This window comes from Xyrauchen texanus, chromosome 13 (genome assembly GCF_025860055.1).
Source record: "Xyrauchen texanus isolate HMW12.3.18 chromosome 13, RBS_HiC_50CHRs, whole genome shotgun sequence".
Classification (NCBI taxonomy): domain Eukaryota; kingdom Metazoa; phylum Chordata; class Actinopteri; order Cypriniformes; family Catostomidae; genus Xyrauchen; species Xyrauchen texanus.
Genome location: NC_068288.1, coordinates 44,457,552 through 44,473,755, shown reverse-complemented (window position 1 = coordinate 44,473,755; position 16,204 = coordinate 44,457,552). Strand labels below are relative to the sequence as shown.

The window sequence follows — 16,204 nt, the reverse complement described above, 5'->3', positions numbered from 1 at the left end:
TCTTGAAGCATTAGTTGGTTCCTGTTTTACCCATTTGTTTTTAGAGAACGCCATAATGACCGCGGCATTCGCGTTCAAGTTAGGTTTTTCTTTGACCAAAAACTATATAAAATAACAAAAAGGTCAGTAAATGAGCTGAAAAAAATATTTACAATCTAGTTTCCACCTAGTCATGCCGTAAAAGACATTTAAATTCATTCATTTCCAGAATATTGTACAGAAATCAATAGCAAATCTACAATGGTTGATCTGTAGATATTTTGTACCTTTTATTGCGTTCTTTTCTCTGTACATTAAATGCCTGTGTAAATCTTTCAGTCACACTGTGGCATTTTGGGTCACTTCAGTTGTAGCGTTTAGGTCTAACAAGAGGAAAACTTCTTAGTCAACTGAACCGAGATCTGTTTAGCTCAGTTACAATTTGTTATCGTTTGTAAAAGCATTATTCGTCATTGATGTTTTATTGAACGAATTAGCTCCTAAAAATGGTGTACACCCCTATATTTTTTTCTCCCGCTAGTCTACCTCTCGTTTTGGGTGTTTAACGAGTTGAGAGCGAAGACCTTTTATAAATTGGGTGCTATTGACTTCATGGTTTAGCATATGTGAAAAGTGCTTTCAAAGTTGAGTTTTGCTGTTGTATTGTAAATATACAAATTTGTTTACATTTGAGCGAGATTCAATTGTATCACTGGGCAGCATTTTGAATGTACATTTTAAAAATGGAAGAAAAGTAAAGCAGGTGTCAGACTATTTCTGCTAATCCTCTAGATTTATTGAATTTGTTGCTACAATTGGGCTTTAAATGTTGCAGTTACGTTACACTACAATGGTGGATTTTTTGCCATGCTAATGTGTATGTAGAAATTCGTTACGCGTCCTGTCACTTTATTAAACCCTTTCACTTCTGTCTGTATATAAATATAGATTTTATTTTATTTTTTCCACTTGACTACACAGTCTTTGAGCAAAGACTATGAAATAGCTTTTATATTAAGTTTAAAACCACCCAGTTCACCATTTGAAACATCCAACTTTACTATTCACTTGTGCATCGGACACTTGTTGGATTTCTTAATTGCGGAGTGTTTTCTCTCACCAGCACAACTGTAGATGTTGTACAGAACATGGGTATGAAGTTTGTGGTTTTCCTACACGGCTATTGTGAGTTTATTTGAAAAGAAAAAAATATATCTTTTCCTACATGTTGTTTTTTTTTTTACATTGAACTTTTTGGTTCTAAATAACTGTTTATGAATTATAGAAGTTGTTTTAAACTAAACCAAAGTGTTATTAATCTTATCTTGATCTAGAATTGTGTACGATTGCATCAGTAACACAAGGTGTAACCAGCAAAAACATCCATTTATCCATCCATTTATTTTTATATTTCTTTTTTGTTCTTTGCTTTCTTACAAAAGTATGTCTGGATTATTTTCTTTTGCATGACCTGATATTTTTCAGTACAAAAAAAAAAAAAATATATATATATATATATATATATATAAATTGTACAGATCTGTAATTGTTAAATTAGTTGTAAGCTTTGCCATACTAGGCTTTTAACCGATTTGCATTTATCAGTCATGTTGATTGATTTATATTTGGTTGCCATTATGTTTGTTGTTTCTTGTGTCCTCTAAAATGCCATGAATGTCTCCCCAGTAATCTTATTCTGATAAAGACAAAGATTTAGTGAATGTAAATATGTCTGTGCTTATATGATTTTTTCCTCTACCTGTATATTATCAGTGTTGTGGCATTTCAAACACCTGATGAAGTGGTATAAAGATTTTCCTCTCAATCAGAAAAGATCTCAGTAAAACATTGAAACCATTTTTGCCATTTTATTATTTTTATATACTCTGTTAGTTTCTCTCCAATATAGCTGATTAGTATATAGCCGGACCCTGCCTTTAAATAAAAAACTAAATTCAGAAATTCAGTTTTACTCACAATTGTGATTTAATGTCTCGTAATTACGAGTTTGCGAGATATAGTCACAATTGCGAGAAATAATGTTCAGATTGTGGGAAATAAAGTCTCAATTGCAAGAAATAACGTCGCAATTGTGAGAAATAGTAAAAATTGCCTGAAATAGTAAAAATTGTGAGAAATAGTCTCAATTGTGAGGAATAGTAACAATTGTGAGGAATAGTCCCAATTGTGAGGAATAGTCTCAATTGTGAGGAATAGTAACAATTGTGAGGAATAGTAACAATTGTGAGGAATAGTCCCAATTGTGAGGAATAGTCTCAATTGTGAGGAATAGTAACAATTGTGAGGAATAGTCCCAATTGTGAGGAATAGTAACAATTGTGAGGAATAGTCTCAATTGTGAGGAATAGTAACAATTGTGAGGAATAGTAACAATTGTGAGGAATAGTCTCAATTGTGAGGAATAGTCTCAATTGTGAGGAATAGTAACAATTGTGAGAAATAGTAACAATTGTGAGGAATAGTCTCAATTGTGAGGAATAGTCTCAATTGTGAGGAATAGTAACAATTGTGAGGAATAGTCACAATTGTGAGGAATAGTCTCAATTGTGAGGAATAGTAACAATTGTGAGAAATAGTAACAATTGTGAGGAATAGTAACAATTGTGAGGAATAGTCTCAATTGTGAGGAATAGTAACAATTGTGAGGAATAGTAACAATTGTGAGGAATAGTCTCAATTGTGAGGAATAGTAACAATTGTGAGAAATAGTAACAATTGTGAGGAATAGTAACAATTGTGAGGAATAGTCTCAATTGTGAGGAATAGTAACAATTGTGAGGAATAGTCTCAATTGTGAGGAATAGTAACAATTGTGAGGAATAGTCTCAATTGTGAGGAATAGTCTCAATTGTGAGGAATAGTCTCAATTGTGAGGAATAGTAACAATTGTGAGGAATAGTCTCAATTGTGAGGAATAGTAACAATTGTGAGGAATAGTAACAATTGTGAGGAATAGTCTCAATTGTGAGGAATAGTAACAATTGTGAGAAATAGTAACAATTGTGAGGAATAGTAACAATTGTGAGGAATAGTAACAATTGTGAGGAATAGTCTCAATTGTGAGGAATAGTAACAATTGTGAGAAATAGTAACAATTGTGAGAAATAGTCTCAATTGTGAGGAATAGTAACAATTGTGAGGAATAGTAACAATTGTGAGGAATAGTCTCAATTGTGAGGAATAGTAACAATTGTGAGAAATAGTAACAATTGTGAGAAATAGTAACAATTGTGAGGAATAGTAACAATTGTGAGGAATAGTAACAATTGTGAGGAATAGTAACAATTGTGAGGAATAGTCTCAATTGTGAGGAATAGTAACAATTGTGAGGAATAGTAACAATTGTGAGGAATAGTAACAATTGTGAGGAATAGTAACAATTGTGAGGAATAGTAACAATTGTGAGGAATAGTCTCAATTGTGAGGAATAGTAACAATTGTGAGGAATAGTCTCAATTGTGAGAAATAGTAACAATTGTGAGGAATAGTAACAATTGTGAGGAATAGTCTCAATTGTGAGGAATAGTCTCAATTGTGAGAAATAGTAACAATTGTGAGGAATAGTAACAATTGTGAGGAATAGTAACAATTGTGAGGAATAGTCTCAATTGTGAGGAATAGTAACAATTGTGAGAAATAGTAACAATTGTGAGAAATAGTAACAATTGTGAGGAAGAGTAACAATTGTGAGGAATAGTCTCAATTGTGAGGAATAGTAACAATTGTGAGAAATAGTAACAATTGTGAGGAATAGTAACAATTGTTAGGAATAGTCTCAATTGTGAGAAATAGTAACAATTGTGAGGAATAGTAACAATTGTTAGGAATAGTAACAATTGTGAGGAATAGTAACAATTGTTAGGAATAGTCTCAATTGTGAGAAATAGTAACAACTGTGAGGAATAGTAACAATTGTTAGGAATAGTCTCAATTGTGAGGAATAGTAACAATTGTGAGGAATAGTAACAATTGTGAGGAATAGTCTCAATTGTGAGGAATAGTAACAATTGTGAGGAATAGTAACAATTGTTAGGAATAGTCTCAATTGTGAGGAATAGTAACAATTGTGAGGAATAGTCTCAATTGTGAGGAATAGTAACAATTGTGAGGAATAGTAACAATTGTGAGGAATAGTCTCAATTGTGAGGAATAGTAACAATTGTGAGAAATAGTAACAATTGTGAGGAATAGTAACAATTGTGAGGAATAGTAACAATTGTGAGGAATAGTCTCAATTGTGAGGAATAGTAACAATTGTGAGGAATAGTAACAATTGTGAGGAATAGTCTCAATTGTGAGAAATAGTAACAATTGTGAGGAATAGTAACAATTGTGAGGAATAGTCTCAATTGTGAGAAATAGTAACAATTGTGAGGAATAGTAACAATTGTGAGGAATAGTCTCAATTGTGAGGAATAGTAACAATTGTGAGAAATAGTAACAATTGTGAGGAATAGTAACAATTGTGAGAAATAGTAACAATTGTGAGGAATAGTCTCAATTGTGAGGAATAGTCTCAATTGTGAGGAATAGTAACAATTGTGAGGAATAGTCTCAATTGTGAGAAATAGTAACAATTGTGAGGAATAGTCTCAATTGTGAGGAATAGTAACAATTGTGAGAAATAGTCTCAATTGTGAGGAATAGTCTCAATTGTGAGGAATAGTAACAATTGTGAGAAATAGTAACAATTGTGAGAAATAGTAACAATTGTGAGGAATAGTAACAATTGTGAGGAATAGTCTCAATTGTGAGGAATAGTAACAATTGTGAGAAATAGTAACAATTGTGAGGAATAGTAACAATTGTGAGGAATAGTAACAATTGTGAGGAATAGTCTCAATTGTGAGGAATAGTAACAATTGTGAGAAATAGTAACAATTGTGAGAAATAGTAACAATTGTGAGGAATAGTAACAATTGTGAGAAATAGTAACAATTGTGAGGAATAGTAACAATTGTGAGGAATAGTAACAATTGTGAGGAATAGTAACAATTGTGAGAAATAGTAACAATTGTGAGAAATAGTAACAATTGTGAGGAATAGTAACAATTGTGAGGAATAGTCTCAATTGTGAGGAATAGTAACAATTGTGAGAAATAGTCTCAATTGTGAGGAATAGTCTCAATTGTGAGGAATAGTAACAATTGTGAGGAATAGTAACAATTGTGAGAAATAGTAACAATTGTGAGAAATAGTAACAATTGTGAGGAATAGTAACAATTGTGAGGAATAGTAACAATTGTGAGGAATAGTCTCAATTGTGAGGAATAGTAACAATTGTGAGAAATAGTAACAATTGTGAGGAATAGTCTCAATTGTGAGGAATAGTAACAATTGTGAGGAATAGTCTCAATTGTGAGGAATAGTAACAATTGTGAGAAATAGTAACAATTGTGAGGAATAGTAACAATTGTGAGGAATAGTCTCAATTGTGAGGAATAGTAACAATTGTGAGAAATAGTAACAATTGTGAGGAATAGTCTCAATTGTGAGGAATAGTAACAATTATGAGAAATAGTCTCAATTGTGAGGAATAGTAACAATTGTGAGGAATAGTAACAATTGTGAGGAATAGTAACAATTGTGAGGAATAGTCTCAATTGTGAGGAATAGTAACAATTGTGAGAAATAGTAACAATTGTGAGGAATAGTCTCAATTGTGAGGAATAGTAACAATTGTGAGAAATAGTCTCAATTGTGAGGAATAGTCTCAATTGTGAGGAATAGTAACAATTGTGAGGAATAGTAACAATTGTGAGAAATAGTAACAATTGTGAGAAATAGTAACAATTGTGAGGAATAGTAACAATTGTGAGGAATAGTAACAATTGTGAGGAATAGTCTCAATTGTGAGGAATAGTAACAATTGTGAGAAATAGTAACAATTGTGAGGAATAGTCTCAATTGTGAGGAATAGTAACAATTGTGAGGAATAGTCTCAATTGTGAGGAATAGTAACAATTGTGAGAAATAGTAACAATTGTGAGGAATAGTAACAATTGTGAGGAATAGTCTCAATTGTGAGGAATAGTAACAATTGTGAGAAATAGTAACAATTGTGAGGAATAGTCTCAATTGTGAGGAATAGTAACAATTGTGAGAAATAGTAACAATTGTGAGAAATAGTAACAATTGTGAGGAATAGTAACAATTGTGAGGAATAGTCTCAATTGTGAGGAATAGTAACAATTGTGAGAAATAGTAACAATTGTGAGGAATAGTAACAATTGTGAGGAATAGTAACAATTGTGAGGAATAGTAACAATTGTGAGAAATAGTAACAATTGTGAGGAATAGTAACAATTGTGAGGAATAGTAACAATTGTGAGGAATAGTAACAATTGTGAGGAATAGTAACAATTGTGAGAAATAGTCTCAATTGTGAGGAATAGTAACAATTGTGAGAAATAGTAACAATTGTGAGAAATAGTAACAATTGTGAGAAATAGTAACAATTGTGAGGAATAGTAACAATTGTGAGAAATAGTAACAATTGTGAGGAATAGTAACAATTGTGAGGAATAGTAACAATTGTGAGGAATAGTAACAATTGTGAGAAATAGTAACAATTGTGAGAAATAGTAACAATTGTGAGGAATAGTAACAATTGTGAGGAATAGTCTCAATTGTGAGGAATAGTAACAATTGTGAGAAATAGTCTCAATTGTGAGGAATAGTCTCAATTGTGAGGAATAGTAACAATTGTGAGGAATAGTAACAATTGTGAGAAATAGTAACAATTGTGAGAAATAGTAACAATTGTGAGGAATAGTAACAATTGTGAGGAATAGTAACAATTGTGAGGAATAGTCTCAATTGTGAGGAATAGTAACAATTGTGAGAAATAGTAACAATTGTGAGGAATAGTCTCAATTGTGAGGAATAGTAACAATTGTGAGGAATAGTCTCAATTGTGAGGAATAGTAACAATTGTGAGAAATAGTAACAATTGTGAGGAATAGTAACAATTGTGAGGAATAGTCTCAATTGTGAGGAATAGTAACAATTGTGAGAAATAGTAACAATTGTGAGGAATAGTCTCAATTGTGAGGAATAGTAACAATTGTGAGAAATAGTCTCAATTGTGAGGAATAGTAACAATTGTGAGGAATAGTAACAATTGTGAGGAATAGTAACAATTGTGAGGAATAGTCTCAATTGTGAGGAATAGTAACAATTGTGAGAAATAGTAACAATTGTGAGGAATAGTCTCAATTGTGAGGAATAGTAACAATTGTGAGAAATAGTCTCAATTGTGAGGAATAGTCTCAATTGTGAGGAATAGTAACAATTGTGAGGAATAGTAACAATTGTGAGGAATAGTCTCAATTGTGAGGAATAGTCTCAATTGTGAGGAATGGTAATAATTGCGAGAAATAAAGTCACACTTGTGAGAAATAAAGTCTCAATTGCAAAAAATAGTTTCAATTGCGATAAAGTCACAATTGTAAGAAATAAAGTCTCAATTATATATATATATATATATATATATATATATATATATATATATATATATATATATATAAAAAAAATTTCCTGCTCCATGGTTGAATCAAGGCACCACATGTTGGCCCTGACACAAATTATATATAATGAATATATAATAATTAATTTGTTCAACTGCATAATGCTTTGTGAAAAGATTGTGCTTGACAAGTAAATGAAGACGTTAAACATAATCATTGTACAATCAGTAGGCCTAGTCACATTACAAAATTAACGCAGAGAGAAAACACAAATAAGAATGAATAAATATGTAGTGCCTAAGTGAACTAACATATTGTCATAAAATGTTCAACAAATTTGAAATAAATAAATGTTTAAATGTCACCGCTCTCTGACAGACAGCTTCAGTGCCACAACAGTAATGGCCGCTCGAGTTGTGCAAATGAGTCAGCAGTGTGGCCACGCCCGTAATACACGTGCACATGCGCACTATCGATCGCAGACTTTTATTTTGAAATTCGCGACAGAAAGTGCGATTAAAATCTTGTTTACGTCACTTCAAAATTGCAATCTTGAGGATGCGACAAACAGTTCGTCGAGCTCCTCCGTTAACTTTTACTAATAGTGACTTTTTAAACAATTTCTCCGCATAGAAGAATATGCCGTTAGATCAACAATTGACTGCAGATGTGTAGTAAAAGTTAAAGGGACCGCATTGAGTGTGTCACAGAAACACTGATCGATCTACATTGAGAATCTGTTGATTGTGAGTGATGGGTGCTCATAGGAGTGAGGGACGCAGAGATTGGCTGCAGCAGGATGTCACTGAGCAGCAGGTGAGTCAAACTCGTGTCATCATGATATTACTGGCTGCATGAAGAAATGTTATCTATTTGTTTATATTGTAATCGTTTGTTTACATATTTTATTATATTCAGATCTTTAAATATCTGAATGAAAAATTTCTAATTTTCATAACCACACTCCTATTTTCTTCCTGTAAGGATGTTATACTTTTAAGTCTGTATGACATTCTCATTTTTTCTATGACGCAGTACAGTAATGAAAATCCTCCTGTCTGGTAACAATATTTGTTTTGATGAACACTACGTATGTATAAATACTTAAAATTAATACAAATTCTCAATAAAATTTTATATTATAAATATGTAGTGTATTACTTTGTTTTTTGTTTTCATAACAACCGTGAAAACATTACAATATATTGTAGTACAGATTAATAATTGTTTTGTACATTAGAAATGTGGCAAAGATTAACAATAATATAAAAAAAACTATTAAAAATACTTTTATTGACAGATACAGTCATGCTCACCAGTAGATTAAAACGTATGTGTCAAGTTTGAAATGTAATATTTGTTTCTGTGTTGGTTTTATAAACTTTTGAAAATTATTTATAACATTTTCTATCACAAAAATGTGTAAAATGGTGTTACCATCTGTACAAATGTATTAAAAAACTTGCCTTTTATGGATGTGAGTGTACACATCTTTATTTATAAAATTAATACAAAACATAAAACATATTTTTCAAGGTAAAAAAATTTTTTTTTACAAATATTATTAATTTTTGAGTCACGAATATCAAGACATTTCCTCAGGGTTACTCCATTTGAGCTGAACAAAATATGTATTTTCATTTAAATGTAATTTACTTCACACAATTATGAGGTTTGGGTCTAAAGGGGTTTATTTTTTTTTATGTATTTTGTCACATGACAACACAATAGCTATCTGCACCACCTGACGTTAATTTGGTGGACAAAAATTTTTCAAATGTTAATAACATATTAAAAACATTTTGTTTTACTGCATATGTTTTTTTAAAGAAAAAATAATAAGACTATATTTATTAAATTTTTTTGCTAAAATGGTTACACCAAATATTAAACTGACTTTGAACTCAGAAGCACCATAGTACATCATAGAGTTGTATTCAAGTAATTGTTTTTTGTGAATTACATTATTAATGTATTGTTAAATAACATAATAGATCTGAAAAAAACAAATTGTGTCTCGTCATTGAGCCACATTCATATCATAATAAAAATGTCATTTGTAAATGAATTGAAAATGCAGAAATGTTTCAGTAGCTGTACATTGATGTACTGTGTAAGAATGTATCAATTGATGAAATCACTTCCTGTGTGTTGCATCTTTATTTGTGGCATCTTCATGCACTGTATGTGAACGCTGTGCAAATATATTGTTTCCCTGAATTACAGAATCCCTGGAACGTTATGATCAAACACAGACAGGTGCATCGCAGGGGACGCCGCTCACAGATGACTGTCAGGTAAGTCCACATGTGTATTTCACTTTATATCAGGTGTTCTGTGTACTAAAAATATAGGCAAAATGGAAAGATTTTGTCACCTAAAAGATCACAAAACAGCTATTCAGGTTGTTTTTAATGTGCTGTCGCTGTTGTATGTAGTTACACAGATCCTGTCATATCCATGGATCTTTTGCGGACGGTACTGCAGCCCAGCTTCAATGAAGACATCCTTGCTGTGTTCAGAAAATATATGAAGGTGAGTGAAAGACCACATTTACTACCTGCTTATTCTGATCCTGTCTGAAGACTGCTTGTTTTCTTCTCTCTTTGTGGCTCAGTTTTTTGAGAAGGCAGCCAGTAACGTGAAAGAGAACGTTGGCGGGGACGTCCAGCCAGATCAGCTGATCAGAGACGCTTGCCGAAACTGCCTGGAACATGTATGTTTATGCAAATAAGTATGCTGAAAATTTGTGGCAAATTAACCGGTGTTAAATGCATTTGTAAAATGTTCTGTTTCAGGCAAAGCTGCTTTTTCCTGACACAGAGAAAACTGCTCCGAAACCAAGTAGTATTGACCCCACAGTGAAGGTGCATTGTCTGATAAACTACAAATATATCTGGCATGCAAGAGACGTTTTTCTGTTCTACCTTATATTATTGGAGAACTAAGAGTTTGTTTTATCCCACAGCGTTCACGACAGCCGGACGACAACACTGGCCAGAGAGACAGTCCCATCCCCAAAAAGGTGGACCAGTGACATCTGCAATGTTTGAGATTGAACACTATAAAATATTAATGTTTAGAGGTGTTTGTTATTGTTTAGCACTGCTTTATATGCTCGACATTGTCATTTTAAACATGCAATTTTATGTAGTATAATACTGCTCTACTGCCGCCTCTACTGCTGTGACATCATCTTAAACACGACCCAAACTGTCCAAAACAATAACACAACCACTAGCTGTTAGCTACTAGCTCATTGTGCTGCATAAAGCAGTTGCATGGTGATTTTACACAAGTGTAACAGTTAAATTGGCCTGGTTGATTTCAGAAGCTTCCAGTAGCTGGTCGACTAAATAAAGTGAAGCTTTCAAGCGGAGTATAGAGATAACGTAACAAAACATAACATCCTCCATCGTGGACTCTAGCCATGGCTGAGTCCAGGGCACTCTCCCTCCCTTTGCTCGCCGGTTTAGATAGCGTCCATTTGCTCAAACCACTTCCACATTTCCTTGATGGTTCTGTTGGTAGCCGTGTGCGTCCAACAGCCAAGAAACTTCCTGGAAAACTTTTTAGTTTCGCGTCTTTCCTTCGTCGCTAACGAGTGGACCGTCTGCACCTCGTTTATTGACCACGCCGTGGTTTTACGCACAGCCATTTCTTTTTTCACAATTCGAAAGTCCCGTGAACAAATGATACTGTTATCGCTGTTGCTAACTTTAAAACTAGCGGGTTTATGTCGCGTGTCGGAAATCCAGTGACGCTGGTAGTGACGATTCTCCCTGAACAATCAATGATCTGTAGGATTTTTACATCACATTTAGTATCGGCTCGCTCGCTTGGAATCTCGACTGAGGTGGTACTAAAAAAAGTATCAGGAACCAGGTACTATCCACAGTGGAAAACCCCCAAAAAAGCAAAGTCGAGTTGTACCGTGCAGTGGAAAAGCCCCATTAGGTGCTGAAATGCAGACAAAACTTTCGGCAGCATTTCCAGGAGTTTGTCTCATCAACATGACAATAATGTGAAAATGTTGGCAAACGTGGACATTGCATGTCATCTTGTCTACATGCATATTAAAGTTAATGAACATTAATTTAATAAGGGAGAGAGAGGGAGAATGAAACACGTGAGCACTTTAACATTATGAGCGCAAATGTGTCTGCCGCGGCTCTGATATGCGGACTGTTTAAATGACACTGTGTTGCATACACTGTTATTGTAATAACAAGATGGCATGAACCGTGACTGGTCGTTTACATGTCTCAGTCTCTTTACATGCAAGCAGGCAATTTTTGGTGCCCTCAAGAAACAAATTGGCCAAAGGGGACATTTTATAAAGTCAGAATATCGTCCGAATTATCGGCCTCGGAGATATATCGGTTGACCGCTACCGATAAGTTTAGTAAGTGATTTTATCGTACTGAAATCATGTAAACATATATACTGTTTACATATTGTGTCTATACTTTCAAATCTATGTGTATTTTAAAGTTTACCAATTGGCCCCATTCACTTCCATTGTAAGTGCCTCAATGTGCAACCCAGATTTCTGCTTTTTTAAAAACTAAAATAGTTAAAAATAATTTGAATGGAAATCAACATTATGCCACAAATGTGTGGATTGACCTTAACTTGTATTGAGCATACTTGAATAAATATACAAACATGACATCTGTTTCTAGAGAAAGGGTCGCCCCCCTGCGCAAGTCGTATCGTATGACAGGGTGGTCCAGTACAACACTCCGTAAGTTTTCTTAGTTTAGACATAATTACGATTCTAGTTTCGAGGTTTTGAAATTTGCTAAACCTTTTTTCTGCAGAGCTAAAACTAAAGCATCAGAGCCAATAAAGCGAGACGGACCCAAGGTAATGATTATGACTTATTTACATATTTATGGATATTGAAGTTTTGACATGATGTTGACTTTGCTTTTGAATATGTCTGTTGATTTGTATATAGTGGGACCCATTTAGGTTGACAGAGAAGAGCACATTTGTTCTAGGATCCAGGGCAAATAAGTAAGTGACAAGCATTGCCATTTTTTCACTATGCTACATTAAAAAGACCATTTTCGGGGTGCACTTAGTCATTTTTTGCTGCTTTATGTTAGTGCACATTTAAATGGTTTTGTTTTGCGTTTTTTGCTGTATACGTTCAATGAATACCAATAGTGGATCATTACAGGGCTTTGGGAATGGGCGGTACAAGAGGAAGAATCTACATTAAACATTCAGAGCTCTTCAAGGTATGTTTTCGCATTTTTCTGAGTACTAATTATTCGGTTTCTGTGTTTATGCGGTGGTTATAAGAAATATATGTTTATTTCTCAGTATGCAGCTGATGCTCAGGACAAACACTGGCTTTCAGAGAGACAACACATGAGAGCAACAGGCGGAAAGATGGTGAGGAAACTAAAGGCTTGGGTTTACTTAGTTTTTGCGTTCTGGATTGGACCGTGGCCGTTTTGTGTGTTTGAAAGCACACTTTTTTGACTCGAGGGAATTCAAATGCGTTTGACGCATGCACACTACAACTGCTAGTGCTCTTCTAGTATAGTCAAGGGCATGTGCCAACGATGCGCACAGACAAGGAATGTGAGTCTCGAGAAAATCTGGTCCGTGACGGTTGTGCTGATGGTAAATGGTCTGCACTTATATAGCGCTTTTTTTTTAACCTTAGAGGTTACCAAAGCGCTTTACACTGTTTCCCAATCACCCATTCACACACACACTCATACACCAATGGTGGCAGAGCTGCCATGCAAGGCGCTAGCCTGCCATTGGGAGCAACTTGGGGTTCAGTGTCTTGACCAAGGACACTTCGGCATGTTGAGTCATGTGGGCCGGGAATCGAACCACCAACCCTGCGATTGGCAGCTGACCTGATGATGAAAAAACGTTGCGCATACTGTGTAGCAACGATCAGCAACGCGGACAACCAAAGTATGATTTGGCCTTTAGGCCTGAAACATACTCTACATGAGGCTCATCCTGCAACGCATGCTCAATTTCACACATCGTTGTGTTCTGCCATGTTTAAGACTGCAATTAATAGCACAGCGCAACTACACGCTGCACTCTCAACGTTGCCACTAGGGGTGCTATAGTGAGATTTGTGTGAACTGTCTGCTTCTATGGTGTTTTCTCTTTCAACTACTTTGTTTGAAGAGAATATTACTGAACAGGTCATTTAAAGTCAATACATTAATAACAAATTACCTGAGTTATAACACATCCAGTTTAATAGCGCAGATGTTTGAAGGTAACTCTATCGCCCCCTTTAGGAATGAGGTTTGTTATCGCCATGGTAACGTTAAAACGCATGTTTAGCTGGAACGCGCGGTGGCCAAGAACATGCATCGTACGTACTTGCGTAGAGTATGTTTCCGCCTCAAACGTGTGTTTTTTCCATTGTATTTTTATTAAAGGGATTGTGAAATTCCACTGGCCGTTAAATAATGATTCTTCTGTTTTCCTCTCTCAGGCTTATCTGCTTATAGAGGAAGACATTCTTGATCTTGCCCAAAGTGAAGACTACAAGTAAATCAACACGTTTTCTTACTAAATCAAACCACTTTAAAGGTTAATGAATGAGCCATTACGGTAAAGCGTACATGCATAATGATGCTCTCTCTAAATTCTTAGGGACTCTCCTGAATTGAAGCTGGATGAACTGAAACCATTTGAAGTGCCCATATGGATGGTGGAGAAGATGCAGAAGGCAATGGATGCTCAGAAATCAGAAAATGACCTCGCCGTTTGATGCCGACCTCGTCAGGCAAGTCATTGGACAGCGGACTCTTGAGTGTTATCTACTTAAAATAATTGTGACTTTTTGTTTTGTTTGTTTTACACGCTGAATGGGATCTTCACAATAGACTTAAGCAGCGTTTATGGTGAAATTGCCCAGAAATTTTACTTGAATTTTCACAATTCACATTAACTGGTATTCATCACAAAGTGGGTAAAAATATATTAATTCCGATTTTCTCTGTCAAACGAAAGTGGTTTTTGTTTTTTTTCATGGATTTAAAAGACTTACAAATCTACTGAGGCACAAATAGAGCCTGAATGACTTTTTGAATGCTGTGGATTTTAGACAATTTTTTTACGATTCGTTTTTTTTCTTTACAATTTGTCATGATGTTGTTTCTTTCTTGCTTTTTAAGTGCATATGATACCGTGTAGCTAGAATGACTTGTATCGCAAAATATGAATTTTGTTTGTCATGCTTTAAAAAGGGAATTTATTTAGTCATTTATATTTTTCTCTCATTTCTTTTTAAAAGATATATTGCTTAATGTCTTACAAAACGATAAAGCTACTTCCTCTATCAGCAGAATTATATTTGTAGAAAGTATACTTATGTGAAAGTATGGACACTGGGTGAAACTTTTACTCAAAGTCCCAAGGATCTAGCCAAAAACATACTTGAGTGAAAGTCAAAAAGTATTCATATTAAATTATTAAAAAAAGTAACTTTTATCTAGAATGAAATCAAAATAGGAGATTTTGTTAAATTCGATTGGTTTGTGAAGTTGCCTTTTTACTGTCGTTGACGACTGTCATATTTCTCCCCCATTGGCATTTGCAACCTTGTCAAAGAATAATCTTACAATAACTACATTTTTGCTAAATTATTTTTACGTGACCTGCTGTACGTATCGCGAAAGTGTCCAGGTGTAGATTATCAGTTCATAAACGCTGACCTTTCGCTTTGTTCCTCACACAATGCTATCTTATGACATCTAAACAATTTTACTATAGCGCATGACTCATTTTAACATTTGTATTACATAACCAGTTACATTTACAAGCTTGTTCAAGTGTGGTCAAATTCACACCTCCACAGCGTCTCCACACACGCTATGTCTCCATGGCAGCGCGCTCAGCAAGCCACGTGATAAGATGCGCAGGTTGACGTCAAAGACGCGGAGGCAGCTGAGATTCGGTCGGTCTACTCGCACAAATATTTCAATGTATCCGAAGCTCAAATCAGATCCGAAATTCCACCTCTGCAGATGGCCGCTACTCCACACAGCCACTGTGCGACACTCCATTTGAAATATGTCGTTTGTTGGATGCAGTGAAAAGGCGACTTCAATCCAGTGAGACAAAGGAAATCATCTGCAAAAACTTTTATGAGTACATTTCAAGTTTAAATAAAAATACAAGGAGTAAAATGTACTTGTTTTCTTCAGAAATGTAATTAATTAAAGGTACAAGTATTCCATTTAAATTGCACTCGAGTAAAGTACAAATCCTCAAAAATAATACTTAAGTATTTTTACTCAATTACTTTACATACCTGATAGTATACATCTTTTAAGATGTTTTAAAAAAATATGATCATTTTTACATGGACTCATTTTATAGCTTGTTAAAAGTAAAGGGGATTGAAGAGAAATATTAAAAATATATTTTCTAAATGAATTGTATTGTATTGTTGTTAACCTGACTTACTGTTTGATATATCATTGAAAATAAAGATTTCTTTTTTTTATGTCGTAAAAATACATGTAGATGTATTTTACCATTAAACTGTTTTCTGCTACATCGTGTTTGTCAATCACTGCTTTCCTTTCCCCCTTTAAAACTATTGAATCACTGCAGAGAGTATTTAGTAGAGACGGGCGACTTCTATTAAAATGAATGGGAGAAATTGGAACGCTCAGTTATGGAGCTCTGAGCACCCTACGGTCAACGGATGTAGAAAGGAAGTCCCGCCTTAC

The 16,204-nt window shown here is 34.4% G+C and overlaps 1 protein-coding gene across 1 annotated transcript; it reads left to right on the top strand.

Annotated features, from left to right (window-relative positions):
- Positions 1–7,980: 7,980 nt before the first annotated feature.
- On the top strand, positions 7,981–15,954 carry LOC127654369 (deoxynucleotidyltransferase terminal-interacting protein 1-like). The gene is made up of 13 exons (XM_052141508.1): positions 7,981–8,285; positions 9,696–9,766; positions 9,908–10,004; positions 10,087–10,185; positions 10,268–10,336; positions 10,438–10,494; positions 12,155–12,216; positions 12,293–12,338; positions 12,433–12,491; positions 12,658–12,718; positions 12,804–12,875; positions 13,957–14,012; positions 14,118–15,954. The coding sequence occupies exons 1-13, from the start codon at positions 8,223–8,225 to the stop codon at positions 14,233–14,235; spliced, it is 930 nt and encodes a 309-aa protein (XP_051997468.1). The 5' UTR covers positions 7,981–8,222; the 3' UTR covers positions 14,236–15,954.
- Positions 15,955–16,204: the final 250 nt, after the last annotated feature.